The 26,143-nt window shown below is 55.0% G+C and overlaps 6 protein-coding genes across 10 annotated transcripts in view; 4 read left to right on the plus strand and 2 right to left on the minus strand.

Annotated features, from left to right (window-relative positions):
- Positions 1–3,780, plus strand: part of SPAG7 (sperm associated antigen 7) — a 78,837-nt gene extending 75,057 nt beyond the window's left edge. For both annotated transcript variants that reach the window (XM_050765490.1, XM_050765491.1), the window contains exons 3-8: positions 2,158–2,225; positions 2,465–2,553; positions 2,694–2,778; positions 2,901–2,990; positions 3,096–3,252; positions 3,368–3,780. In XM_050765490.1, the coding sequence (XP_050621447.1) occupies positions 2,158–2,225; positions 2,465–2,553; positions 2,694–2,778; positions 2,901–2,990; positions 3,096–3,252; positions 3,368–3,477 (599 nt within the window). In that variant the 3' untranslated portion in view covers positions 3,478–3,780. The remainder of the gene's footprint in view (positions 1–2,157; positions 2,226–2,464; positions 2,554–2,693; positions 2,779–2,900; positions 2,991–3,095; positions 3,253–3,367) is intronic.
- The window catches only part of PFN1 (profilin 1), a 38,542-nt gene extending 20,709 nt beyond the window's left edge, over positions 1–17,833 (plus strand). For 2 of the 3 annotated variants that reach the window (XM_050765545.1, XM_050765544.1), the window contains exons 2-3: positions 14,989–15,256; positions 16,657–17,541. In XM_050765545.1, coding sequence (XP_050621502.1) covers positions 15,125–15,256; positions 16,657–17,058 — 534 coding nt within the window. In that variant the 5' untranslated portion in view covers positions 14,989–15,124 and the 3' untranslated portion in view covers positions 17,059–17,541. Of the gene's footprint in view, positions 1–14,427; positions 15,257–16,656 lie in introns of those variants that run through there. The other variant, XM_050765543.1, reaches the window with a different exon arrangement.
- VMO1 (vitelline membrane outer layer 1 homolog) overlaps positions 1–26,143 on the plus strand; it is a 200,421-nt gene that overhangs the window by 7,763 nt on the left and 166,515 nt on the right. The window lies entirely within an intron of this gene.
- ENO3 (enolase 3) lies at positions 5,872–12,430 on the minus strand. Its single transcript, XM_050765362.1, has 12 exons — positions 12,316–12,430; positions 11,588–11,674; positions 10,909–11,004; positions 10,690–10,748; positions 10,462–10,531; positions 9,958–10,091; positions 7,571–7,793; positions 7,265–7,462; positions 6,857–7,058; positions 6,320–6,428; positions 6,111–6,169; positions 5,872–6,023 (listed from the first exon to the last, which is right to left on the minus strand). Exons 2-12 carry the CDS (start codon positions 11,670–11,672, stop codon positions 5,954–5,956), a joined length of 1,305 nt encoding a protein of 434 aa, XP_050621319.1. The 5' UTR covers positions 11,673–11,674; positions 12,316–12,430; the 3' UTR covers positions 5,872–5,953.
- Positions 18,258–23,324, minus strand: RNF167 (ring finger protein 167). Of its 2 annotated transcripts, none has more exons than XM_050765378.1 (11): positions 23,191–23,324; positions 22,691–22,930; positions 22,424–22,544; positions 22,260–22,340; positions 20,994–21,119; positions 20,797–20,884; positions 20,520–20,610; positions 20,181–20,286; positions 19,955–20,048; positions 18,841–18,921; positions 18,258–18,764 (listed from the first exon to the last, which is right to left on the minus strand). In XM_050765378.1, the coding sequence occupies exons 3-11, from the start codon at positions 22,505–22,507 to the stop codon at positions 18,463–18,465; spliced, it is 1,053 nt and encodes a 350-aa protein (XP_050621335.1). In that variant the 5' UTR covers positions 22,508–22,544; positions 22,691–22,930; positions 23,191–23,324; the 3' UTR covers positions 18,258–18,462. The 2 variants fall into 2 exon arrangements, with proteins under 2 accessions (XP_050621335.1, XP_050621336.1); XM_050765379.1 differs by having other exon boundaries at positions 23,057–23,290.
- SLC25A11 (solute carrier family 25 member 11) lies at positions 23,465–26,120 on the plus strand. The gene is made up of 8 exons (XM_050765386.1): positions 23,465–23,606; positions 24,211–24,363; positions 24,448–24,654; positions 24,831–24,921; positions 25,004–25,094; positions 25,180–25,279; positions 25,359–25,410; positions 25,535–26,120. The coding sequence occupies exons 1-8, from the start codon at positions 23,512–23,514 to the stop codon at positions 25,688–25,690; spliced, it is 945 nt and encodes a 314-aa protein (XP_050621343.1). The 5' UTR covers positions 23,465–23,511; the 3' UTR covers positions 25,691–26,120.

The raw sequence follows: 26,143 nt of genomic DNA on the forward strand, positions 1-26,143 counted from the left end.
AGGTGCCGAGGCTTAAGCCTCTCAAGCAGTTTGAGAGGCCCAGGTGGGAGGGGTATTTGAAGCCAAGTTCAAGACCAGCCTGGGCCCACACTTGTAATCCCAGCACTTTGGGAGGCTGAGGTGGGCAGATCACGAGGTCAGGAGTTCGAGACAAGTCTGACCAACATACTGAAACCCCATCTCTACTAAAAATACAAAAATTAGCGAGGTGTGGTGCCACACGCCTGTGGTCCCAGCTACTCGGGAGGCTGAGGCGGGAGAATCTCTTGAACCTGGGAGGCAGAGGTTGCAGTCAGCCAAGACTGTGCCATTGCACTCCAGCCTGGGTGACAGGGTGAGACTCTGTCTCAAAAAAAAAAAAAATACCATCCTGGGCAACGTAGTGAGACCTCATCTCACAAATATTTTTGTTTAATTATTTTTTTAAAAGTAGCTGAGCATGGAGGCACACGCCTGTGGCCCCAGCTACTTGAGAAGTTAAGGTAGGAGGATCCCTTGAGCCAGGGAGGTCAAGGCTGCAGTGAGCTGTGATTGTGCCACTGCACTCCAGCCTGGGCAATAAAGTGAAATCCTGTCCCAAAAATAAATATATAGGCCGGGTGCAGTGGCTCACGCCTGTAATCCCAGCACTTTGGGAGGCCGAGGTGGGTGGATCACCTGAGCTCAGGAGTTTGAGACCAGCCTAGCCAACATGGTGAAACCCCGTCTGTACTAAAAATACAAAAATTAGCCGGATGTAGTGGTGTGTGCCTGTAATCCCAGCTACTTGGGAGGCTGAGGCAGGAGAATCGCTTGAACCCAGGAGGCGGAGGTTGCAACAAGCTGAGATCATGCCACTGTACTCCAGCCTGGGTGACAGAGCGAGACTCCATCTCAAAAGTCAATCAATCAATCAATGTTTATTCATTGGTTTCCCCAGTGGAGTTGGAAAAGGGGGTTAAGCATTATTCTGATCTTTGTCACTCCCACTAAACTGGGAACTCTTGAAGGGCCACATTGTGTCTTAATCATCTCAGTACTTCAGGGTCTCGCCTGGTGCCAGATACAGTAGTCCCTGCTCTCCCTTATCCAAGGTTTTGCTTTCCAAGGTTTTAGTTACCTGCAGCCTGGAACTATTATATACAATAAGATATTTTGAGAGAGAGAGAGAGCATAGCCGCAAACTTTTATTTCAGTACATTGTTATAAGTGTTCTATTGTATTATTGTTATTCTTAATCTCTCTTTTTTTTTCTTTTTCTCTGAGGTGGAGTCTAGCTCTGTCGCCCAGGCTGACAGTGGCGCCATCTCGGCTCACTGCAAGCTCCGCCTCCCAGGTTCACGCCATTCTCCTGCCTCAGCCTCCCAAGTAGCTGGGACTACAGGCACCCACCACCACGCCTGGCTAATTTTTTGTATATTTTTTTTTTAGTAGAGATGGGGTTTCACCATGTTAGCCAGGATGGTCTCGATCTCATGACCCCATGATCCGCCCACCTCGGCCTCCCAAAGTGCTGGGATTACAGGTGTGAGCCACCGCGCCCAGCCATCTCTCTCTTTTTTTTTTGAGACAGAATTTCACTCTTGTTGCCCAGGCTGGAGTGTAATGGCGCGATCTCAGCTCACTGCAACCTCTGCCTCCCAGGTTCAAGAAATTCTCCTGCCTCAGCCTCCCCAGTAGCTGAAATTATAGGTGCCCACCACCACACCTGGCTAATTTTTGTATTTTTAGTAGAGATGGGGTTTCACCATGTTGACTAGGCTGGTCTCGAACTCCTGACCTCAGATGATCCACTCGCCTTGGCTTCCCAAAGTGCTGGGGTATAGGCTTGAGCCACCGTGCCTGGCTTGTTATTCTTAATCTCTTACTGTGCCTAATTTATAAGTTAAACTTTATCATAGCCATGTATGTGTAGAAAAAGACATAGTATATATAAGGGTCAGTACTATCCACAATTTCAGGCATCCACTGAGAGCCTTGGAATGAACCCCCGTGGATAAGGGGGACTATTAGGTAGAATAAACATCAATAAATGCTTGATGAATAAATGCTTGAGGAATAATCCTGCCTTCCCAGCCTGACACTTCCCAGGGGGCACCACACTTCACTTGAAGCCTTAGAAACCTTCCCCATCCATGCTTCCAGCCCCGGCTTCATGCTGCCATTTCTCACCCCCAGAACAGGCTGCCCGCCTGAAGAAACTACAAGAGCAAGAGAAACAACAGAAAGTGGAGTTTCGTAAAAGGGTGAGAACAACTGGAGTGATCAAAGGCAGACTCAGGAAGGACTTCCAATAAGTTAAAATTGGAAGGTTGAGGACTCAGTTTTGCTGAAAATGTCTTGAGAGAGGTGATGCCTGGAAGCCAGTGGCATGGAGGCTGGGGAGGGTGCTGGGGAGGCGTAGAAGGGCCGCCAACTCAGCTGGGGTGGGGGGTACTTGGGTGGAGCCATTGTTTCATATCTTCTTCCTTTCCCCTCTCCCAAGATGGAGAAGGAGGTGTCAGATTTCATTCAAGACAGTGGGCAGATCAAGAAAAAGTTTCAGCCAATGAACAAGATCGAGAGGAGCATACTGTGAGTGTCTCGGGGCTGGGGGAAGAAGGAAATGGGTGGCTAGCGGGGCATGAAAGGGCCAGCAGGGGGCTCCTCCAGAGGAGGGCACTAGGCCCACTCCTGGCTCATGATACTCTTTCCCCTCTGCCGTCCCATCCCAGACATGATGTAGTGGAAGTAGCTGGCCTGACATCCTTCTCTTTTGGGGAAGACGATGACTGTCGCTATGTCATGATCTTCAAAAAGGTAAAAGGCCTGAGTTCCTCATTCTCTCCTCTCCCCTTTGTGGCCTTCTCCCCCTTCCCTGATGAAGGAATGAAATGAAACATTTGTATGGACTCTGACCCCATCATTGTGCTCTTCTCTAGGAGTTTGCACCCTCAGATGAAGAGCTAGACTCCTACCGTCGTGGAGAGGAATGGGATCCCCAGAAGGCTGAGGAGAAGCGGAAGCTGAAGGTGAGCTATGCGTGGCAGCCCTTGGGGCCCAGAAGCCCACCACCTGGGAGGGGTGGGGATTTGGGCTGGGGCCCTGAGCACCAGTGCCCCCACTTTCACCCCCAGGAGCTGGCTCAGAGGCAGGAGGAGGAGGCAGCCCAGCAGGGGCCCGTGGTGGTGAGCCCTGCTAGCGACTACAAGGACAAGTACAGCCACCTCATCGGCAAGGGAGCAGCGAAAGACGCAGCCCACATGCTGCAGGCCAATAAAACCTACGGCTGTGGTGAGGCCACAGTGCGGCCGGCGTGGCTGGGAGAGGAGCATGGGATGTGGTGGGAGGGCAGTGGAGGCTGAGGTACGGGTTTCTAAGTCCTCCCTACCCTCCTCTCTGCCCCTAGTGCCCGTGGCCAATAAGAGGGACACACGCTCCATTGAAGAGGCTATGAATGAGATCAGAGCCAAGAAGCGTCTGCGGCAGAGCGGGGAAGAGTTGCCACCAACCTCCTAGGCGCCCCGCCCAGCTCCCTTTGACCCCTGGGGCAGGGCAGGGGGCAGGGAGGGACTAGGCTGCTGCTATTAGAACCCATCCTGGAGCCCCACCTCTGAACCGCCTCCTACCAGCTGTCCCGCGGGCTGGGGGACAACAGGTGTTTGATTTGTCACTGTTCGAGCGTGGATATGTGCGTGGTGTGTGTGTGTGTGAGAGTGTGAATGCACAGCGGGTATTTAATCTGTATGATTCCCCGTTCTTGGAATTTTCTTCCCCATGGGGCTGGGGTACTTTACATTCAATAAATGCTGTTTAACCCAATGTCCTGGTTGGTTTGTACCCGGAAAGGGGGGCCCTGAAGCCACTGGTAGAGAAGAAGGGGAATAATTTTCAGTGGAACAGCATAAAATTGCTGTTTGTGTAGGTTAAACATGGCCAGTTGACACTATCAGAGGTTTTTTGTTTGTTTTGAGACGGAGTCTTTGTTGCCCAGGCTAGAGTGCAGTAGTGTGATCTCGGTTCACTGCAACCTCTGCCTCCAGGGTTCAAGCGATTCTCCTGCCTTAGCCTCCTGAGTAGCTGGGATTACAGGCATGTGTCACCACACCTGGGTAATTTTTTGTATGTTTAGTAGAGACAGGGTTTCATCATATTGGCCAGGCTGGTCTCTAACTCCCAACCTCAGGTGATCTGCCCACCTCAGCCTCCCAAAGTGCTGGGATTACAAGTGTGAGCCACTGTGCCCAGCCCAGAGGGTTTTATAAGATGCAGTATTTTAAGAGTGCAATCAGAGGCTGGGCACAGTGGCTCACACCTGTAATCCCAGCATTTTAGGAGGTCAAGGCTGGAGGGTCACTTGAGGCCAGGAGGTCAAGATCAGCCTGGGCAACATAGTGAGACTTTCTCTCTACAAAATTAAAAAATTGGCTGGGTGCAGTGGCTCACACCTGCAATCCGAGCACTTTGGGAGGCCGAGGCGGGCGGATCATGAGGTCAGGAGATCGAGACCATCCTGGCTAACACGGTGAAACCCCGTCTCTACTAAAAATACAAAAAAAATTAGCCAGGCGTGGTGGCGGGCGCCTGTAGTCCCAGCTACTTGGGAAGCTGAGGCAGGAGAATGGTGTGAACCCAGGAGGCAGAGCTTGCAGTGAGCTGAGATCATGCCACTGCACTCCAGGCTGGGGGACAGAGCAAGACTCTGTCTCAAAAAATAAATAAATAAAAATTAAATTAAATTAAATAATTGGCTGGGTGCAGTGACTCACACCTGCACTCCCAGCACTTTGGGAGGCCGAGGCAGGAGAATCGCTTGACTCCGGGAGTTTGAGATCAGTCTAGGCCACAAACCTTCTCTACAAAAAGAAAATAAAATATACAAAATTTAAAAATTAGCCATGCCTAGTGGTGTGCACCTGTAGTCCCAGCTACTTTGCAGGCTGAGGCAAGAGGATTGCTTGAGCCCAGGAGTTTGAGGCTACAGTGAACTGTGATCACATCACTGCACTCCTGCCTGGGTGACAGATCGAGAAGCTGGCTCAAAATAAAGATACAAGAGTATAATCGCTGGAGTCAAATACCTTGGCTTTGGATCCTAATCCTGCCTGCTGCCAACCGTTACTTTGGGTAAGGCATTCAACCTTTTGTGCCTCAGTTTCCTCACCTGTAAAATAAGGATAATTATGGCAGCTATCTGACAGACCTGTTTGAACAATAGCGCAGGACGATACATGTCAAATATTTAGAACAGTTTCAGATCCTGTAAGTTCCGTAGGAGAGGCAGCCACTGTCATTATCACTCTCATCCTCACAAAGCCCTCACTAGGACTGCAGCCTCACTCTAGTGTCCTCTGCAGACCATTTACTTCACAGCCAGCTTCCCCCTCATGGTGGTGGCAGGACCCTCAGCCCCACCCTGCTCCCCTCTCCTGGAGCTGGTTTCTTATTCCCTCTGAAACTCTTTATTAATTTAGTTGTTTGTTTTCGTTTTTGTTGTTGTTGTTGTTGTTGCTTGCAGACAGGGTCTTGCTCTGCAGCCCAGGCTGGAGTGCAGTGGTATGAACAGAGTGTACTGCAGCCTCGACCTCCTGGGCTCAAGCGATCCTCTCAACTCAGCCTCCCAGGTAGCCGGGGCTACAGGCATGTGCCACCATGCCTGGCTCCACTGGCAACTCTGCCTCATTTTACCATATAGCATCTGCTTTCCCCTACCTCCTTTGGAAATGTGAACACCTCTGTTGTTCTAGATCCACCCAGCTTCCTCTCTGAGTCCCTCACCTCCTCTTTGTCCTAGTGGGTTACACATCTATTTGCCTCCCCTCCCTCTCCCATCTCTCCACCTCCTGTCTTTCCCAGCTCAGCCCAGAAACCAGCACCCCTCCCCTCGCTCCCACAAAGAAGCACACAGCTGTCTTGGTTGGCACTAGTGTTTATTTCAGGAAGCAGGTCTGGAAGACCTGGGTCTGTCCAGTGGAGTCCTGGAGCCTCCAGCTTCTCACTTGGCCTTCGGGTTACGGAACTTGCGTCCAGCAAAGACTGCCTTGTCCCCAAGAGCCTCCTCGATCCTAGAATGCAGGCAAGGTCAGGGCTGCTGCCTTCCAACCTAATGGCCTCCAGCACCCCAATGCCCAGGCCCACTCTTCCCGCTGTACCTCATGAGTTGGTTGTATTTGGCCAGACGCTCTGAGCGGCAGGGGGCGCCAGTCTTGATCTGATGAGGGAAGAAGGATTTGGAAGGTTGGGTGAGGCTGGAGAGGAGGGGGTTGGACCTGGCCCCAGGGGAACATTCACCTCAGAGGCAGGAGGCCAGAGACCCCAAGAAAACTTGGTGAGACACTCAGTAGACAGAAGCTGCAAGTACCTGTCCTGTGCAGAGCCCCACCACAAGGTCAGCAATGAACGTGTCCTCAGTCTCCCCAGAGCGGTGGCTCACCATCACCCCCCAGCCATTAGACTGAGCCAGTTTGCACCTGAGTGGAGAGGACATTTGATGTGGCCTTCTAGAGGCTCCTCAGTGGGAAAGCAGGGGTTGGGTGGGGCCTGTCCCTGCTGTTTTGGGTAGCAAGCACTCTGCAGGGAGGGCAGTGACTAAGTTCTTTGGGAAGTAGGAGAGGAAAAGAATTCTCATCTTGATTTTGGGCTCTGGAGATGCTGGTGAGAAGAGCAGAATCTGAGAGAGGAATGGTGTGGGCTGCGGGTGGGGGGTCATGAAAGGGCCACAGTGGCAAAGCTCTTGGAGTCAGGCCAAGGGTTAGTCAAAGCCTTGAGATCAACGTGTGGGTAGGTCAGGTGCCAGGGGAAAGGTAAGCTTGGAGTTAGTGGGTGAGACTGCGGCTGGAGTGGGCAGAGCGGGGGCAGAGGGAGGCGCCGGTGAGCGTCAGGGTCAGGAGACACTCACGCCTGGATCGATTCGGTCACCGAGCCGATCTGGTTGACCTTTAGCAGTAGACAGTTGCAGGCCTTCTTCTCAACGGCCTGGGCGATCCTCTTGGGGTTGGTGACTGTCAGGTCATCCCCCACAATCTGGATGTTCACCCCCGAGAGGAAGGAGGTCCAAGTGGCCCAGTCATCCTGGTCAAAGGGGTCCTCGATGGAGACCACTGGTGGGGTTTGGGAGCAGAGACAGGGCTAGAGGTCAGAAGGTGCCTCATGGAGGGGTGACAGGGCAGAAGAGCTTAAATGGGGATTTCAATGGGGCTAAGGATTGGTGGGATCCAAGCCCATGGTAAAGCAGGTCACTGAAATCAGGGTATTAGGCAGCTGCAGGGGATTCGGGCAGGAACACTGGGACACCTGAGCGCCTCACCAGGATAGTTCTTGATAAAGCTCTTATAGAGCTCTCCGAGCTTCTCCCCAGTGATGTGCCGTGCGGGATCATCGGGCGACTTGAAGTCAAGATCGTACTTCCCATTGCGATAGAACTCAGATGCTGCCACGTCCATGCCGATCACCACCTTGTCTGGGTAACCAGCTGCCTGGATGGCTGTCTTCAGCAGCTCCAGGGCTGGGGGAGGACCAAGAAAGGACCTGAGACTCAGCACCCCTTGTCTACAGCCTCCCCTGCCCATGTGGAGATCCAGGGGGTCTGCCCCCCAGGGTGCTCAGCACTGACCCTCATTGTTCTCCAGGATGTTGGGTGCGAAGCCACCTTCATCACCCACATTGGTGGCATCCTTCCCATATTTGGCCTTGATGACCCCCTTAAGGTGGTGGTAGACCTCAGCACCAATGCGCATGGCTTCCTTGAAGGAGCTGGCTCCCACAGGCAGAATCATGAACTCCTGCATGGCCAGCTTGTTTCCAGCATGGGAGCCCCCGTTGATCACATTGAAGGCCTGAGATGGGGAGAGGGTGTCTGGACCTGGGCTGGGGCATGAGGGCTCAAGAAGGGATGGGGGCGGGGGGTGTTGGGGTGGAAACCTGGCTTCCCTACTTACTAGCTCAGTGGTCTAGGATGAGTAATTTTGTTCAAGAGCCTCTTTCCTCATTTTTTTTTTTTTTTTTTCTTGAGACAGAGTCTCGCTTTGTCACCAGGCTGGAGGGCAATGGTGCAATCTCGGCTTACCGCAACCTCTGCCTCCCAGGTTCAAGTGATTCTCCTGCCTTAGCCTCCCAAGTAGCTGGGACTATAGGCGGGCGCCACCATGCCCGGCTAATTTTTGTATTTTTAGTAGAGACAGGGTTTCACCATGTTGGTCAGGCTGGTGTCGAACTCCTGACCTCATGATCTGCCTGCCTCGGCCTCCCAAAGTGCTGGGATTACAGGCGTGAGCCACCGCGCCCAGCCTCTCTTTCCTCATTTCTATAAAATGGGGATAGCACCTACTTCCCTGTAGGATCTTTTGCTGAAAATTAGAGAAATTGAATGTAAAGTTCTTAGCATGTGCCTAGCATATAATAGCTAACACTTTTTTTTTTTTTTTGAGACGGAGTCTGGCTCTGTCGCCCAGGCTGGAGTGCAGTGGCGCGATCTCAGCTCACTGCAAGCTCCGCCTCCCGGGTTCACGCCATTCTCCTGCCTCAGCCTCCCGTGTAGCTGGGACTACAGGCGCCCGCCACCATGCCCGACTAATTTTTGTATTTTTAGTAGAGACGGGATTTCACCATGTTAGCCAGGATGGTCTCAATCTCCTGACCTCGTGATCTGCCCATCTTGGCCTTGCAAAGTGCTGGGATTACAGGCATGAGCCACCGCTCCTGGCTTTTTTTTTTTTTTTAGATGGAGTCTTGCTCTTTTGCCCAGGCTGGAGTGCAGTGGCACGATCTCGGCTCACTGCAACCTCCGCCTCCCGGGTTCAAGAAATTCTCCTGCCTCAGCCTCCTGAGTAGCTGGAATTACAGGCGCCCACCACCACGCCCAGCTAATTTTTTGTATTTTTAGTAGAGATGGGGTTTCACCATGTTGGTCAGGCTGATCTCGAACCACTGACCTCGTGATCCACCCACCTCGGCCTCCCAAAGTGCTGGGATTACAGGCGTGAGCCACCGCGCCCGGCCATAGCTAACACTTTTATATGGCATTTACTACATGCCAGGCACTAAGTACTTTACATATATAAGCCCATTTCTTTTTTTTTTTTTTTTTTTTTTTTTGAGACGGAGTCTCGCTCTGCCGCCCAGGCTGGAGTGCAGTGGCCGGATCTCAGCTCACTGCAAGCTCCGCCTCCCGGGTTCACGCCATTCTCCTGCCTCAGCCTCCCGAGTAGTTGGGACTACAGGCGCCCGCCACCGCGCCCGGCTAGGTTTTTGTATTTTTTAGTAGAGACGGGGTTTCACCGTGTTAGCCAGGATGGTCTCGATCTCCTGACCTCGTGATCCGCCCGTCTCGGCCTCCCAAAGTGCTGGGATTACAGGCTTGAGCCACCGCGCCCGGCCATATAAGCCCATTTCATTCTCAAAACACCTCTATTCATTGGTATCATTACCCCCATTTTACAGATGGGGAAACTGAGACACAGCAGTTAAAGAACTTGCCTAAAATCATACAACTAATAACAGGCAGAGCCAGGATTCAAACCCAGCAATCTATCTCTAGAGTCCATGCTCTTATGCAATCTTCCTAGTAAGTAACAAGAAATGGTAACATTATTATTGAGATTAAATTCAAAGAGTTTCCATTCATTAAGAGGGCACTGGTGTAAGAAGGACTCAAGAAGATACAAAGAAATGCCAAGATCTTTGCCTCAAAGAAACTCTCAATATGATTTGGGGTGTGGGGTGTAGGGTGCGGGGTTGGCATGAGGCTGGAGTTACCGAGCCTAGGACTGGAATGGCAAGGAACTGGGTTATATGGCAGGGAAGGAAGCATATAGAGCCTTCAGGGAAGGTTTGGATTGTGGGAAAGAGGGAGGGGCTGGACCACAGCAGGAGAGATTCAGTTTCAGGAAACTGCTTCTTAGGAGCTGGTCTGAAAGGTGGATTTTCCATGGGGGCATCCCTGGCTGGGTGGGGGTGGCTCTGTCACGGCAAGATCCAGTGGGGGTGGGTAGCTGCACTTACTGGCACTGGGAGTATAAGGTCAGGGTTCCCAGCGAGATCTGCGATGTGGCGGTACAGGGGGACCCCCTTCTCAGCTGCTCCCGCCTTACACACGGCCAAGGACACGCCCAGGATGGCATTGGCCCCAAACTTGGCTGGAAGGAGGCAAGCGGGAAGAAAGGATGAGAGCTTCTTCCGGGTTTGGGGTGGCTACTCCAAGAAGACGCCAGAGTTCCAAACCACTGAGCATGAAGAATTGGTTAACAGATCTCTCTCCCACCGCCTGAGTAGCTCTGGGAGCCCCCACCCCGGGGGAATGTGTCAGCTGCATGTCTGTGTCCACCGCCCAGCCCAGGCCTGGCAGAGGGCAGGCATAGGAAATGCCTGTGGAATGAACACAAATCCATCCAGCTGCGGTGTGACCCAAAATGGGGGACCCAGAAATAACCCATCAGGCCTCACCCCTGTGGCCTCTCACCATCTCTCCCATACCTCAACCCTTCCCCACCGCTGCCCTTCACTCACACTTATTCTCGGTCCCATCCAGCTCAATCATAAATTTGTCAACTTTTTCTTGATCCACAACACTTAGTTTCTGGAAGGGTGGGTTTGAGAGGGGAGAGCAGAGGTCAGATTTCTCAGAAGTCAGGGCACGTACAAGGGGAGGATAAGTGAAAATGGGGAGAGGCGCGTCTGGGGTGAGGGAGCAGGGGCATGGAGAGGAGACTGCAGGGAGCCGGCTTCCCCACTTGCCTTTTGCAGCAGAGCAGGGCCTAGAGTCTTGTTGATGTGCTCCACAGCCTTCAGGACTCCTAGACAGGCCAGAGGACGAGGTTTGGATCTCAATCAATTGGGCCTCTTTCTGTGGACCCCAGCTCCTCAAGAGCTTTGGGGGTTCCAGTCCTCTACCCATTGTGCACCCATGTCCTAAAGCCACCCACACAGACTCCTTCTGCACTGGTGTCTCCTCACCTTTCCCCAGGTAGCGGCCTTTGTCCCCATCTCTTAGTTCCAGAGCTTCATAGATACCCGTGGAAGCCCCACTGGGCACAGCTGCTCGGAATCGGCCTGGGGCAGGAGGAATTGGAAGATCACAGGGATGGCTAGGCCAAGTGGCTCGTGCCTGTAATTCCAGCACTTTGGGAGGCCTAGGCAGGTGGATCACTTGAGGTCAAGAGTTCAAGACCAGCCTGGCCAACATGGTGAAACCGTCTCTACTAAAAATACAAAAATTAGCTGGGCGTGATGGCACAGGCGTGTAATCCCAGCTACTTGGGAGGTTGAGGCAGGAGAATCGCTTGAACCCGGGAGGCGGAGGTTGCAGTGAGCCGAGATTGCATCACTGCACTCCAGCCTGGGTGACAGAGCGAGACTGTCTCAAAAAAAAAAAAAAAAAGAGCTCACAGGGAGTCCCCTCTACCCCTCAAAGGGCTGAGGTATCCTCTCTGAGCTCAGGGACAGGAGGCACTGCAGAGACTCCTGCTTCTCTTCTCCCAGCTTCCAGCTCTGGTTCCATTTTGGAAGAGGGCTAGGGAAGAAGTCTGGGAAAGGGAACCTGAGAGAAAGGAGAGGATATGGCACAGAATTGGGGGGTAAAGGCCAAAGGGTTGGGGTCTTCTGGGGCGAGCCTATCCAATGGGCCTTATGTTACCCTTGGCTGTGTGCAGGTCCACCTCCACTGTGGGGTTGCCCCTGGAGTCCAGGATTTCCCGGGCAAAGATTTTCTGCATGGCCATGGCTGCAGGACAGGAGGTGTGAGGGTAGACAGTTGATCTCTTAAGGAACCAGAAATCCCTTGCCCTTTAAGAGTCTTCCCCACTCCAAGAAGGCAGGTGCTGGAGCTAAAAATACCCTACAAAAAGGTCACAGACCAAAGAGGCAGGCGCAGCCCCCTCCCCCACTCAGAATAGCTCTTATTCCACCCTCCCATCCTAAGAATCCAGGGGCCTCTCATCTATGGCTCCTAGGATGCCATCACTCCCCAAGCCCCCACCTCCCCCAAGGCTGCACTTAGGCCTTCTCCTTCCACCCTCTGGTCAAGCAGTCTGTTCTCCACGGCTGGTGGCCTTCAAATCCTTTCTGGTTCTCATTTTCCTGCTCCGAAATCCTCTTGGGCCCCCAGTTCCCTACCAGGTTCCAACTCTAGCTGCCCTTCTCTATCCATCCTTACTGCCCCTCCTCACAGCCTCCTTTCCCTAGATCCTTGGGTGCTCCCAGAGTTTGTCCCATCTGCTTGCTCCAGCCGCCCCTTCCCCCAGCTTTTTCAAGCACCTCCAGTCCCAGGAGAAAAAAAAGCAGAAACGTCCCCCACTTCCTCCAACTCAACACCATGCGCACCCTTTACTACGTCCACCCCGGGGGATGGAAGATTTAGCTGACCTGGGATGTCTTCGTTGGAGGTTTGGATGGAGCTCCGAGTCTAGGTGGCAGCTGGGACAGTGTCAGCTCACCCCCTCTCGGGCTGCGCATTTATCCCTGAGCCACTGGGTCCCCAGCCAGCCCCGCCTCTCTCTCTCTCCATCCTCCCCCCTTCACACTGCGCTGGCAGCCAAGTGCCCACTACAGCCTAAAGCAGAAGCCTCTGGCCCTGGGCACCTGCCCCCTTACCAAAGGTCAACTACTATCCCCCACTTTCTTTCCGTCCCCCAGTAACAGTCCCAGTTTTAATTCCACCCTTTGGGAGGAGCGGGGGAGGGGCTTCAGATGAGGGGTCTCCCCCACCCCAGGATTACATTCCCCTTTTGCAAACGTCAAGAGGAATGTGTGACCTTTAGGAAAGGCCAGGGGTAACCTGAGCTCTGCAAGGCTGGGGAGGGGGCCTGGAAGAGGGGCTGCAGGATTGACATCCACACATGCTCAGATCGCTGGGCGGGCCTCTGCCCTCAGTGGGGGAAGGGAGGGGACTTCTGGGCAAGCTCTGACGTCTAAAATTGAACCCCCCCCACCCCAGAAGGCGAGAGGGTCTCACCTCTTAGGGTCCTCATAACGGCCATTATCGGCGCCGCCCCATCCTACCCTCTCCAGGCCAGCCAGGGTGGGGATGAATTAGGGGCCAGGAGACAAATTTAGACGGGCCCTCTCGGCTGGCGCGGCGCCCGATTGATAACGCTGGGACAGCACTTGTCGCCCGGCATGGGGACTATTGGTCAGAGCCCTTCTCCCCACCGACTGTGGGCGCTCAGCGCACGGCCCCAGCCCATCAATGAATGGGGTTGAATCAACAGTGAACAAAAATGAATGGACCGAGGACGGGTGGCCCTTTGTGAGCTTCTGCACGCCTGGGGCTCCTCCGGCGCCCCGCCGTAGCACTGCGGGGAGGTGGGTCTCTGCTCTCGGTAGAGATCTCCACCTTGCCAGCTCTGGGGCCAGTGCGGGGTCTGCCCCGAGCTCCTCTGCAGCCATGCCAGCCGAACGGCTGGGGTCACGGGGCTCGACTCGGAGGCCCTTCCCGCCGGCGCCGGGGCAGCCCGCGCCCGGTGACTCACCCCCGCCTCCCTCTCCACACCCCTGCTCCCCGCCCCGCCGGCCAGCGCGGCCTCCCAGCCCCCACCTCAAGCCACCTGCCCCGCCACCCGTCCCGTCTCCCATCTTGCCCCGCCCTCTCATCTCAGGCCGCTCCTCCCGGGATTTTTCCACCCTGGGGTGGGGGTGCGGCGGGTCAGGGGTCAGGAGATGGCGGGCGGGGAGCGCCGCCACGTGCCCGGGTGCGGCCCCGCCCGAGCCCGCCAGTGACTCAGCCGCGCGGCTGTCGAGGAACACGGGCTCGAGGGGCGTCGGGGACTGTGGGGTTCGGCGTGGACGCCAGGGATGCGCGCCGCACTCGGGAGGAGGAGAGAGAAAACCAAGCCCCTTTCCGCCCGGGCCGCGCTCCGTGACCTCGCGCCCCTAACCCAGGCTCCGGAAGCGGCCCAGCCCTCGGCGGCGGGTCGGAGAAGACGGCTTCACCGCGGCCGCCGCCCGGCCGCCCCGCCCTCCCCAGGTGGCGGCGAGCGCACATCTGACCGAGAAGAAACCCAAAGGGCCCGAAGTGGGACTTTCCCCTTCTTGAAAAAGTTGCCACTCTTGCAACTTGAGTATTCTTCCGCCTCGAAAAATAGCCCCGCCTGTTAAGCCCCGCGGGTGTCCGCGCTCAGTGACCTCTGCAGACTCAGGCCAAGGGGCACGGCCGGTGATCCAGACATTGCCTGCCCGGGGCGGGCGCGGCTGGGATATGGGATAAGGCCCTGGGCTAGAGCCGATCCAGAGAAGGGACAATCCTCTGGACTGAGAATGGGCCCTGGTGAACCTAACCTGCACTACCCGGGAAGACGCTGGGGACCGAAGTGGCCCCGGTGGGTGCCTTCAGCTATGAGAGCGACTAGGGTATTTGGCCAAACTCCCTTTGCTTTCCTATTGAATAAGTAAAATCAAGGGTGGTGAGGCGGCAGCGTGCACGGCTTCGCCCCCGCCCTTTCCGCCAGGCGGGAGACACGTCCCCAGCCCGCCTTCCTTTCCCGGAGGGTCCACATGGGTCGGGTCGGGCGCGCTCCCGTGCAGCCGGCTCCGGCCCGGACCGCCCCATGCGCTCTCCCTCCCGCCCTTGGCGCAGGCGCAGGCGCGGGCACACGCGCCGCCGCCCGCCGGTCCTTCCCTTCGGCGGAGGTGGGGGAAGGAGGAGTCATCCCGTTTAACCCTGGACTCCCCGAACTCTCCTTAATTTGCTAAATTTGCGGCTTGCTAATTCTTCCTCCTTTCTCTTCCCTTCCTTCCTTCTGGCTCACTCCCTGCCCCGATAGCAAAGTCTGGTTTATATTCAATGCAAATTGGAGCAAACCCTACCCTTCACCTCTCTGCCGCCACCCCCCATCTTTCTACATTGCTTTCCATCGAACTCTGCAAATTTTGCAATAGGGGGAGGGATTTTTAAAATTGCATTTGCAAAGTTCGGTGTCTGGGCTGGCGAGTGGGGGAGGGAGGGAATGGGGAGTAGGCCCCGCCCCTACCGTCCTTTGCAAATAAAAATCTAGCGGGGCGGGGGGGAGGAGCAGGAAGTGGCGGTGCGAGGGCTGCTGCACAGCGAGCAGAGCCGCGGTCCGGACGGCAGCGCGTGTCTCGAGCTCTCCGCCTCCCCCCGCCCGCCAGCCGAGGCAGCTCGAGCCCAGCCCGCGGCCCCAGCAGCAGCGCCGAGAGCAGCCCCAGTAGCAGCGCCATGGCCGGGTGGAACGCCTACATCGACAACCTCATGGCGGACGGGACCTGTCAGGACGCGGCCATCGTGGGTTACAAGGACTCGCCCTCCGTCTGGGCCGCCGTCCCCGGGAAAACCTTCGTCAACATCACGGTACTGCGAGGCCTGCGGTCCGGGGCACTGGTCGGGCTTGGACCCTGAGGGAGGGACTTGGGTGGGGGCGGGCGCGGTCTAGAGCGCGCAGCGAGAGGCCCTGACTGGGTGCTTGTCCTGGAAGCGGCGCGAATGGCGGCTGCACGTGAGCGGGTCCCTCGGTTGCTCCTAAGTCCTATGCCCCAGGCGGCGGCGCCCATCCCGCCCGCTACCCCGCTTTCCGCGACGGGGCGTTACATCCGGGGCACAGGGCGGGGAGGGGCGCGGCGCCCGGTGCGGCGGCCCACTTCCGCCTCTCCCAGGGCGGGGTGGGGACGCGCCTCAATTTTAATTGGGGATTGGGATTGAGAGGTGACCCGGGGACCCTCGAATCCCCAGCTCCCCGTCCGGCCGCCAGCTCGCGCCCCTCTACCATTGTTTCCCCTGGTGCGGGAGGGAGCCCCAGGCGCGTGGTATTGGTCCCTTGCCCACCCTCTGTGGACTCCCGGCCCCTCCCAACTCCGTTAGAGAGGGCGAGGCCACCACACGCCCCCCCAGCTCAGCACGTTGGACTCAACATTCCTGCGAGGCCAATCCCGGAAGTCCCCTCGCCCTCCCTTCCCGCCATCCGGCGGGGCCTGGAGCAGGGGAACTTTGTGAGAAGTTCTGAGACAGCATAAGCGAAAGAATATGAGTTGACTACCGCTGCTCCCACCACCATCTCCCTGTCCACACTGCCCGGAAGTGGGGAGGGGGAGCGGAAGTTCGAAAGGGGGGGAAGGGGGTTTCCGGGCGGGAGGGAACCGGATGTGGGGGCTTGGGGTGAAAGGGGGAGGGGGGAAAAGGTTCCTGGGGTACCTAGACCCGAGAGCTGGCTTGCCGGGTCTAGCCCCCGTCCACCTTCAAAAGTTTTCCAACTTTCCCGGAAAGCCCCCAGGGGTCTGCTTCCTCTTGTCAGGGCAGACATACCTGGAGCTAAACTAGGTTACTTGGAGACCCAGGCGTCCGGGCCCTAAGAGCTCCTGCAGAACCTTTGACCAAATAAGGGCAAAGTTGCTTCTCTTGCCTCGCCCGCCCCCCTCCCTTCCCCTCTCCGCTTCTGCTTTTCCTGAAGGAGAGTTCTGAGCATCCAAAGACTCCTCACTTTTATCACTGATTCCCTTTATTTCCTGGGTTTACTTTCCCCCATTAACACTGAGATCTAAATCTCTAGAGGAGTATATCATCTCTTCCTCCCTAGTCCCATATTCTAGGTTTGAGAATCATGATCGTTTTCTGCACTAACGTTCCACAGTCCTCAGAGTTTCTCACAGTTCATTGATGGGTACTGAGTATATAACTTCGCGGGGTGGGTCTTTGGAGAACAAGGTGGGAATCTTGGTGCACTGACTAACTTGATGGGCGCTTGGTTCCTCTTCCAGCCAGCTGAGGTGGGTGTCCTGGTTGGCAAAGACCGGTCAAGTTTTTACGTCAATGGGCTGACACTTGGGGGCCAGAAATGTTCGGTGATCCGGGACTCACTGCTGCAGGATGGGGAGTTTAGCATGGATCTTCGTACCAAGAGCACCGGTGGGGCCCCCACCTTCAATGTCACTGTCACCAAGACTGACAAGAGTGAGTTCCTGAGTCTTACCCTTCCTCTAGCGTCAAGATCTCTCATGTACCGCCTTCTGGTAATCTTGAGGGTGCTTTCTTGTGTGATTCCCCAGCATGAAGGCAGTCAGACCAGTATTCTGCCCCTTGTCTGCTGGATGCTGGATGGAACATGGGATAGTCCCTCCATTTCCGTCTCAGTTCCTCATCTTGTAATTCGAAGTTGTTGAACTGCATTACCTCTTAAGTTACTTCCTGCCTTGAGCTCGGATTAGAAACTTTTCTAGGAGTATAGGTAGATTGTTGGGGTCCTGAATCATCATTTAGTTAATCGTTTGAGCTCTTTTGTTAGAACCTGGAGGTGGCATGCTCATCCACAGCCCTTTCTAGCCTGAACACGAGTCAACAGTCTATGAGCCTTTGACCCCTAAGTTTTTAGTCTGTTCCTCTCCAGCATTTAAGCTTGATTTTCCTCTTTTGAAAAGCCTTATTGTTTCAGGGTGACTGACAGCCTGCCTGTGTGTGTGTGTTGGGGGGGGGTTGGGAGAGATGAGGTTGGGTTACAGCCCCCAGGGCTGGACAGCTGCTGAACAGCTGGCAGGGGGTGGAATTGTGACACCTGGGTCCTAGCCTCCTTTCTCTTTCCTCCTCCTCCAGCGCTAGTCCTGCTGATGGGCAAAGAAGGTGTCCACGGTGGTTTGATCAACAAGAAATGTTATGAAATGGCCTCCCACCTTCGGCGCTCCCAGTACTGACCTCGTCTGTCCCTTCCCCTTCACCGCTCCCCACAGCTTTGCACCCCTTTCCTCCCCCATACACATACACCATTTTATTTTTTAGGCCATTACCCCATACCCCTTATTGCTGCCAAAACCACATGGGCTGGGGACCAGGGCCGGATGGACAGACACCTCCCCCTACCCATACCCCTCCTGTGTGTGGTTGGAAAACTTTGTTTTTTGGGTTTTTTTTTTTTTTTTTTTTTTCTGAATAAAAAAGATTCTAACAAGGTGCTGTGTGATTTGAGCTTGGGTGTCAGAATGGGGGACAGGCACTGTGACTTGCCTCCTTTATCATGGCTTGGGAGCAGGAAGGTTGAGGTACTACAAGGTGCAAGAATTTGAGCTTCTGGCCAGGTGGCCCTGCCCCTCCACAGTGGCATTTCCAGGCCTAAGTCCTCAGTGTGCTGGTTAAATTGGTGGATAATGGAATAGAGCCATCTGGACCAGAGAATGGGTGCAGGCCTGCAGGCAAGGCAGGGCTAGTTGAGTCATCCTTGTGGGTGGGGCTCCCCCTGAGTCATAGCAAATGCCTGCTGGGGCTGTCCCCATGACTATAGGTTAGTGTCTCAGCATTCTCTTGCTCCTTATGGCTAAAGGGGTGATTCCCCCAAAGGGTTAAGTTCACCTAAAAATTATCTCACCCTTCCTTAGTCCACAAAAAACAATTTTATTAGCCCAAGAAGACCCAGTCCCTTTGCTTGCCCCAGCCCCACCCCAATGCCCCTCAAAAGGATAGGTGTGGGTAAGGGAGCAGCTTAGGATGGAATGTCCCCTATCCCTCAACTTAGAAGACTGGAGGGAAGAAGACGGTCTGTGCAAATAGGTCACCAGAAGTGTACGTGTAGAGGGTTATTAGACCAGGATGACGGGGGAAGAGGGAGGAGAGGGTGGGGGATCTGTTGAAGGCCCAGGAAAAACAAGGGGAGCTGGGGCTAGGGAACCAAATGAGGTGGGAAGAGTGGGGCTAGAACCCAAAAGTGGGGTCCTTTCGGAAGCAGGGTGGTCCCTTGGCTCCCCTTCTTCACCCTCCTCTTGCCCCTGAGCTTCTTCCTCTTGCTCTTCGTCCCCAGGACCACGATGAACAGGCTGCTTGCAAATGGGGCAGGTCTTCCGGGTCTGAGTCAGCCAGGGGTCCACGCAGCGGCTGTGGTAGGCTGCAGAGAGGAACAAGGTGAAGCACCTGGTGGCTGCCAGTGGCAGAGGGGCATGGGCAGGCAGTGAGGGCCTCACCATGAGCACAGGGGAGTACCCGCAGCTTGTCTCCATCTTCATATTCATCCAGGCAGATGGCACAGACATCATACTGGTCTCCTGGGACAGAAAGAAAATAATCTAGTCCTTCACTGAGCCATCGTGACCCAGGGCTAAGGCTTTTAAAGCCTTGCGAAAATTTTCCCTCACCTACAAAGCCAGTGGAAGAGCTAAGACAGGTAGGCAGGATAAGGTCAGGGCAGAACATGGAAGAATTTAGGGCTAAAAGGGACAAGCAAAGAGAAGCAGAGGTAAGAAGGGAAGTGGTTTTTGGGGAGGTGTGAGGGTGGAGATAGGGAGTGGAAGGGACGGAAATGGGCAGGGCTGCTGCCATAGCCTTATACGGGCACTGGAGGCCCCAGGGCCTAAAGCCCCAGCCCCACAGTACCACTTTCTTCCTTCTCTAACTGAATCCTCCCCCATTCCTCCCGTTTTTCTGCTCTCTCCACATGCCCCATAAGCAAAGTCTGTCCCTCTATTATTTCCCACAATTATTTCACTTAATCATCTTTGCTTTACATCTCTCCCATCTTCACTGTATTTATGGGTAAAAACAAGACAAGACAGCATCTCAAGCTGAAAATTTCTTACTGCCATCTTTATTACTTTTATTTTTTTGAGAAAGGGACTCCCTCTGTCGCCCAGGCTGGAGCACAGTGGTGCAATCTCAGCCCCCTACAACCTCCGCCTTCCTGGTTCAAGTGATTCTCCTTTCTCAGTCTCCCAAGTAGCTGAGACTACAAGCGCACAACACCATGCTCAGCTAATTTTTGTTATTTTTTATAGAGATGGGGTCTCACCACGTTGCCCAGGCTGGCCTGGAACTCCTGGGGTCCAGGGATTCACTTGCCTCAGCCTCCCAAAGTGGTGGGATTTTTTTGTTTCATCATGTTGCCCAGGCTGGTCTCAAACTCCTGGGCTCAAGCGACCTACCCACCTCGGCCTTCCAAAGTGCTGGGATTACAGGCACTTGGGATTACGTGAGCCACTGTGCCCAGCCACTGCCATCTTTGTATACCCTATCTTCTGGGCTCAAAGTCCTTCAGAACCAGGTAAACGGTGGGAAAAACCCTCTCCTCCCCTAACCCCTCACCCTTCTGATAGTCATGTGTAGGAATCTGTTTCAGTTGCTCTTTGGTAAGTCGATTCCGCTGGAGCCGTTTCCGGTGCTGGATACAACGAACTATCTGGTGGAAGAGGGGGTGGATGGACAAGGCTTAGGAATAAAACTAGACAATCTAGGACAAGCCACTCCCATCTCCCAACTCCAGATCCAGTCTGGCCTCAGTGCTTCCCATCATGTTCCCTCAGCTACTCACCATTACTGCTCCCATGGCCAAAACCAGCAGTCCCACAATCCCTGTGAAAGGGATGAGGTAATAGCCCAAGGGGAAGGTATTGTCTGGAACCAGAAGCACCCGAGCCCTGGGAAAGGACGACCAGTCTCAGCAGGGAAAGAAAGGCAAAGGGAGAAAAACAGAGGGACAAAGCAACTGGCTCTGGACAAAGCCCATAGGTGGGGATGGGAATGAGAAGAAAGTCAAAGAGGCAGGGAAGGAAGGACAGGAGGCTGAATGGTTTGGGTAATGAGGCCTGGGCTCCAGGTTGGCATGGAACTGCTTGCTGAAGGAAGAATGGGAAGGAGGCATATGTCCTACCCCTTTTCGTAGACAAAGAGGGCACGCAGGTACTCGGAGCTTCTCTCCCCAATAAATACAGATGGGATCCAGATCTGCTGCTGGATTTCCTCTGCAGGGATCAAGGTGTTACTCTGGGGACTCACAACCTTCTACTCAAATCCTTTGGGAACCCTGGCATCTGGCACTTTCGCCCCAACCCACCTAAAGGATTGGCTTCTTTTCCTGAAGCCTTCAGCCTTCCCACCATCTCTGGGTCCTACTGAAAGCCCAGCTGTATAGATTCCTCCAGCCTTACCACTGTTCCACACCATGTTCAGAAGTTCATTGGAATTCACATTGTGTACTACAGCGGCACCATATCCAGCCTTCTGGGCATTTAGGACCTAGGAAGACAAGGCAGAGGACAAGGAGCCATCATAGGCCTGACTTGTCTTCATTCCTGGTGCCTTTTTTTACCCTCAGCTGCCCAGCTCCCACTCCACATTCAGCAACCTTGAGGTCAAAGTTGCAGTCGAATCTTCGAAGCAGCGCAATAAAGACTGACCCATTGACCGGGGCTGGGGGTGGTGGGGCAATGGGGCTGCAGGCATTGTCTGGGTGAGCCTCCACAAGGAACCCCTGAAGGATGGAAGCAAACAACAGTGAGATTTCTCCTCCCTAGGTTTCACTCTCTACAAGGGCCACCAAACACACCAGCCCACATGCTGCACATCCTCTATCCTCACTTCCTTCTCCTTCCTGGGGTCTGAGCATCGCAACCTCACAACTTTCTCTTAGCCTCTTGAAAAGGTAATGACATAAAACATCCCTTCACCAAACTCTCCCATCATCCCTCTCGCTGTCCCAGATGGGCTAATCTGTACCCTAAACCGCAAGCTAATGCAATTACTTTGCCTTCTAATGTTCCGACTCTCAAGTTCTGTTTCACAGTTTCCTCTCCAACACTTACACAGAACACACTCCCTTCCCTTCAATTTTCTTTTTCTTTTTTTGAGATGGAGTCTCGTTCTGCCACCCAGGCTGGAGTGCAGTGGTGCGATCTCGACTCACTGCAACCTCCACCTCCCGGGTTCAGGTGATTCTCCTGCCTCAGTCTCCCAAGTAGTTGGGACTACAGTCATGCACCATCATGCACAGCTAATTTTTGTAATTTTAGTAGAGATAGGGTTTCACTATGTTAGCCAGGCTGGTCTTGAACTGGGATTACAGATGTGAGTCACCGCGCCCGGCCTCTTCAATTTTCTAATTACCCATCTCACAAACAACTCCACTGCTACTACGGCCCAACTGAGTTCTTGCTATGTGGCAGTCTTTGGGATGAAGTACTACAAAAATTGCGTATCTAATTTAATCTTCACAATAACCCTAGGAAAACTTAAAATATCCCATTTTACAGTAAAACAAACTAAGGCTCAAAGAGAAATTAACTTGCCCAAGGTCATACAAGCAATAGCTTCTGAGACCGTCTTGATAAGGACCGTTGATCCTACCTTCCGTCTCTGTCCACTTTCAGTCTCCCTGATAACCTCGGAGTTCCAGGGGTGGACACTTTGTCTTCTCCCTCTGGATTCTGGATTCTACACTATACGTGCTCAGTTCCTAACTTGATTTTCCTACCTCCAGTTTCACCCAGGACAAACCTCCCCAACCCCAGCCCAGGATGGAAGATCTTGCTAAATATTAAAAAAAGAAAAAAGACAGAAAAGGAAGGAAAGGGGGGGAAGGAGAGGAAGAAAGAAAAGAAAGAAAGAAAATCACCTGGAGTCCCTCTTGGCTCAAGGTAGCCCCAAACAGAGCTGGGAGGTCTGCAAAGTCCATGCTGGCATTGTGGTCCGAGGTCTGCGGACAAAAAAGGCAATGTTCCCCTTCAGCCTGCAACCCTTCCCTTCAGCGCCCTTGCCTCCTCCGTCCCTCGGACTCACCGCTCGAATGAGCCCCCGGATGGGGGCCGCTCCCCACAGCACAGCGGCCACAACCACAGGAAGCGGGAAGGCTGCAGGGTGCATGGCAGCGGGAGGAAAGAGGCTGAGGAGGCCGCTCGTCCTGGTAGCAAGGAGCAGAAGCGGAGTTCTGCGCCCTCCCTGCCCCTCCTTTAGGATCCCAGGGGTCCAACCACCCCCAGGTCCCACTTCCCAGCTACATGGAGGCGCCGGGGAAGGAACCCCGACTCAAAGAATGAGATATCCAACCCGTTTAGTGGAGCTGGGTGAGAGGCACTAAATGTATCCTTTTCTGGTACGGGGATAAAACGGGGAAAGGGGACGGAGCCTAACACAGGTGACAGAAAAACTTCGGGAAGGGTGGCGGAGCTCAAGGAGGTGGGACTTCCTGCCAGGTGGGCCGTGTTCCCAGCCTCTGGAAAAGGGCTTCCGGTAGAGAAAGTCAGGCCGCTTTCAGCATTTGATGCTTGAGATGAAGAACTTTCGGTCCTAAAAGGCCGGTTAAAAAAAGGTCAGCGATGGAGGGAGTGCCTGTGGAGATGGAAGGAGCACTGGTGGCCCAGAAGACGACCTAATAAAGGTGCCCGGAAACCTGGAGCCGCCTAGTTTACAAACCTCTCCTCCCGCTGGCCGCCGCCACCGCTCCTTCAAATCTCGCGAGAGTGCTCCCCACCTCCCCCGTCCCCTCGCTGCTGAACGCTTGGTGTGTCTATCGCGAGAGCTCTCCTACTCTGGTGAGCCGTACTCACTCGATCTCGCGAGACCTTGAGACAAACTCATCTCTATTTTCCCGCGATTCCAATTTGGTGAAAACTGCGCCTTTTCTCTGGTTTCCTAAATCAGTTACACCCCTTCTCGCACGCTTCCCTCAAGCTCCTCCTTCAGCTCCGCCTTACTCCCGGCCGCCTTTGCGCTGCGCGCCTGCGCCCGCGCTGGCTTCCAGCGGGTGCCGGACCTGAGAGCCGGAGGGGCGTGCGCGCGCCCTCGCCCTGTTGCGCGCGCGGTGTCACCTTGGGCGCGAGCGGGGCCGCGCGCGCACGGGACCCGGAGCCGAGGGCCATTGAGTGGCGATGGCGGCGACGGCGAGTGCCGGGGCCGGCGGGATGGACGGGAAGCCCCGTACCTCCCCTAAGTCCATCAAGTTCCTGTTTGGGGGCCTGGCCGGGTAAGCTCAGGCCCCAGGGATGGGAAAAGAGGAGGAAGGGACGGGTGCAAGGAACCGGGCCCGGTTCATCTCTGGGTCTGTTGCAGTGAACTGTGCCGGCACGGGGTCAGCGTGATCTCCAGCGTATTACGAGTTCCCCAATGGGCTGCTAGGGCCCCATGCAAGGCCCCTTCTGGACTGCATGCGGGGTCGTTGCACAATCCCCGCCGGGCCACCTGAGTTTCCCAGCGCATTGCTAAGCTTGGCCGGGCTACAGGGGATTCCAGGCCATTAAATGGCTCCTGGAGGACTACCTGGAGTCCTAAATCTTGGATGCCCCTTCGTCCCCTCCCTGTGTCGGACTGCGTGCAGCCCCAGGTCACTGCTTGACTGTCATGAAGCTGCTTGGAGCACTTTCATTGCATGGCCCCGACTGGACAACTAGACTTTTCAGACCCGTTGCACTCGGTGTACATATAGACTCTTATACACATGCTCACCAGCATCCTGATTCTTGAATCGCATGGCAGGCCCTGACCTTTGTAACCTCTTGCTGCCAGGCTCCAGTGGGCACTGGTAGATCTGGAATAGTGAATCCCTTCACTCCACCTCTATCTTCCCCCAGGATGGGAGCTACAGTTTTTGTCCAGCCCCTGGACCTGGTGAAGAACCGGATGCAGCTGAGTGGGGAAGGGGCCAAGACTCGAGAGTACAAAACCAGCTTCCATGCCCTCACCAGTATCCTGAAGGCAGAAGGCCTGAGGGGCATTTACACCGGGTATTGGGGCCTCAGGATGGAGGGTAGGCTGTGGGTTGGTAGCTCCAGACCTTGGCCTGATATGCTGACCCCTCTGCTCCTCAGGCTGTCGGCTGGCCTGCTGCGCCAGGCCACCTACACCACTACCCGCCTTGGCATCTATACTGTGTTGTTTGAGCGCTTGACTGGGGCTGATGGTACTCCCCCTGGCTTTCTGCTGAAGGCTCTGATTGGCATGACGGCAGGTGCCACTGGTGCCTTTGTGGGAACACCAGCCGAAGTGGCTCTTATCCGCATGACTGCAGATGGCCGGTGAGTTCCAAGTCTGAGCCTCACCCCAGCCCCATTCCCTGGAATCTAGAATGAAAGGACCTCTTTTCTATCCCACATCTAGAGCAGAGCGTTTACCTGTTCTGGCCTTCCTTTCTTTGCATCTGTGGGGCCCTGTGGGCTATCCTGATCTTGACCTCTTCCTGCCTTCTCATCAGGCTTCCAGCTGACCAGCGCCGTGGCTACAAAAATGTGTTTAATGCCCTGATTCGGATCACCCGGGAAGAGGGAGTCCTCACCCTGTGGCGGGTGAGTGGAGGGGCTGGAGACTTGGGGGCTGTGAAGTCCGGTTTTAGGGGTTTCTGACTCTTGCCCGCTCCCCTCCCTCCAGGGCTGCATCCCTACCATGGCTCGGGCCGTCGTCGTCAATGCTGCCCAGCTGGCCTCCTACTCCCAATCCAAGCAGTTCTTGCTGGACTCAGGTGAGACCCAGAGCTGGGCCCTTAGCTCCCAGCCTGGCCTGAGCCACCTCTGAGCTGACTGCCACCCCCGCCTCACCTCCCCCAGGCTACTTCTCTGACAACATCTTGTGCCACTTCTGTGCCAGCATGATAAGCGGTCTTGTCACCACTGCTGCCTCCATGCCTGTGGATATTGCCAAGACCCGGTGAGTGTGCAGTCTGGTCCTGGAGGTGGCTGGGAAGGTGTCCTTTCGGTCTCTCATGCCCCTGCCTCCTCCCCTTCAGAATCCAGAACATGCGGATGATTGATGGGAAGCCGGAATACAAGAACGGACTGGTGAGGAAGCCATTCTGGGAGCCTGGGTGGGGTGTCAGATCCCCTGGGAAAGGTGTGAAGGCAGCTGGGTAAGGGGGATGGGCCCTAGAGTCCCAGCCCCAGCGCCCTGCTTGTCTGTGTCTAGGATGTCCTGTTCAAGGTTGTCCGCTACGAGGGCTTCTTCAGCCTGTGGAAGGGCTTCACACCGTACTATGCCCGCCTGGGTCCCCACACCGTCCTCACCTTCATCTTCTTGGAGCAGATGAACAAGGCCTACAGGCGTCTCTTCCTCAGTGGCTGAAGTGGCCGGGGGCTCCCACTTGTCTGCTGCGTCTATGGCCACTGCGCCCTGGGGGCCTGGGCTCTGCTGCCCTGGACCCCTCTATTTATTTCCCTTCCACAGTGTGGTTTCTTCCTCTGCGGTAAAGGACTTGGTCTGTTTTACCCCCTGCTCCAGCTTGCCCTGCTCATCCTGATCCTGTGATTTCTCTGTCCCTGGCTATTCTTGCAGGGAGCTGAAAAACTTCCTGAGGATTTCTGGCCTCCCCCTGGGTTTTAGTTTCAGGGCACACAGGACAGCAGAAGATCCCCCTTCTCATTGGGGAAACCAAGGCAGAACTGAGGGGATAGGGAGGAGCAGAAGCCATCAAGATGGTCAAAGGACCTACAGAGGGAGATGTGGCCCTTCCTCCCCCTCACTGAGGACTTAATAAATCGGATTGATGACACCAGCCCCAAATCTGGAGAGTCTGGG

The sequence above is a fragment of the Macaca thibetana genome, chromosome 16 (assembly GCF_024542745.1).
Source record: "Macaca thibetana thibetana isolate TM-01 chromosome 16, ASM2454274v1, whole genome shotgun sequence".
NCBI classification, from domain to species: Eukaryota; Metazoa; Chordata; class Mammalia; order Primates; family Cercopithecidae; genus Macaca; species Macaca thibetana.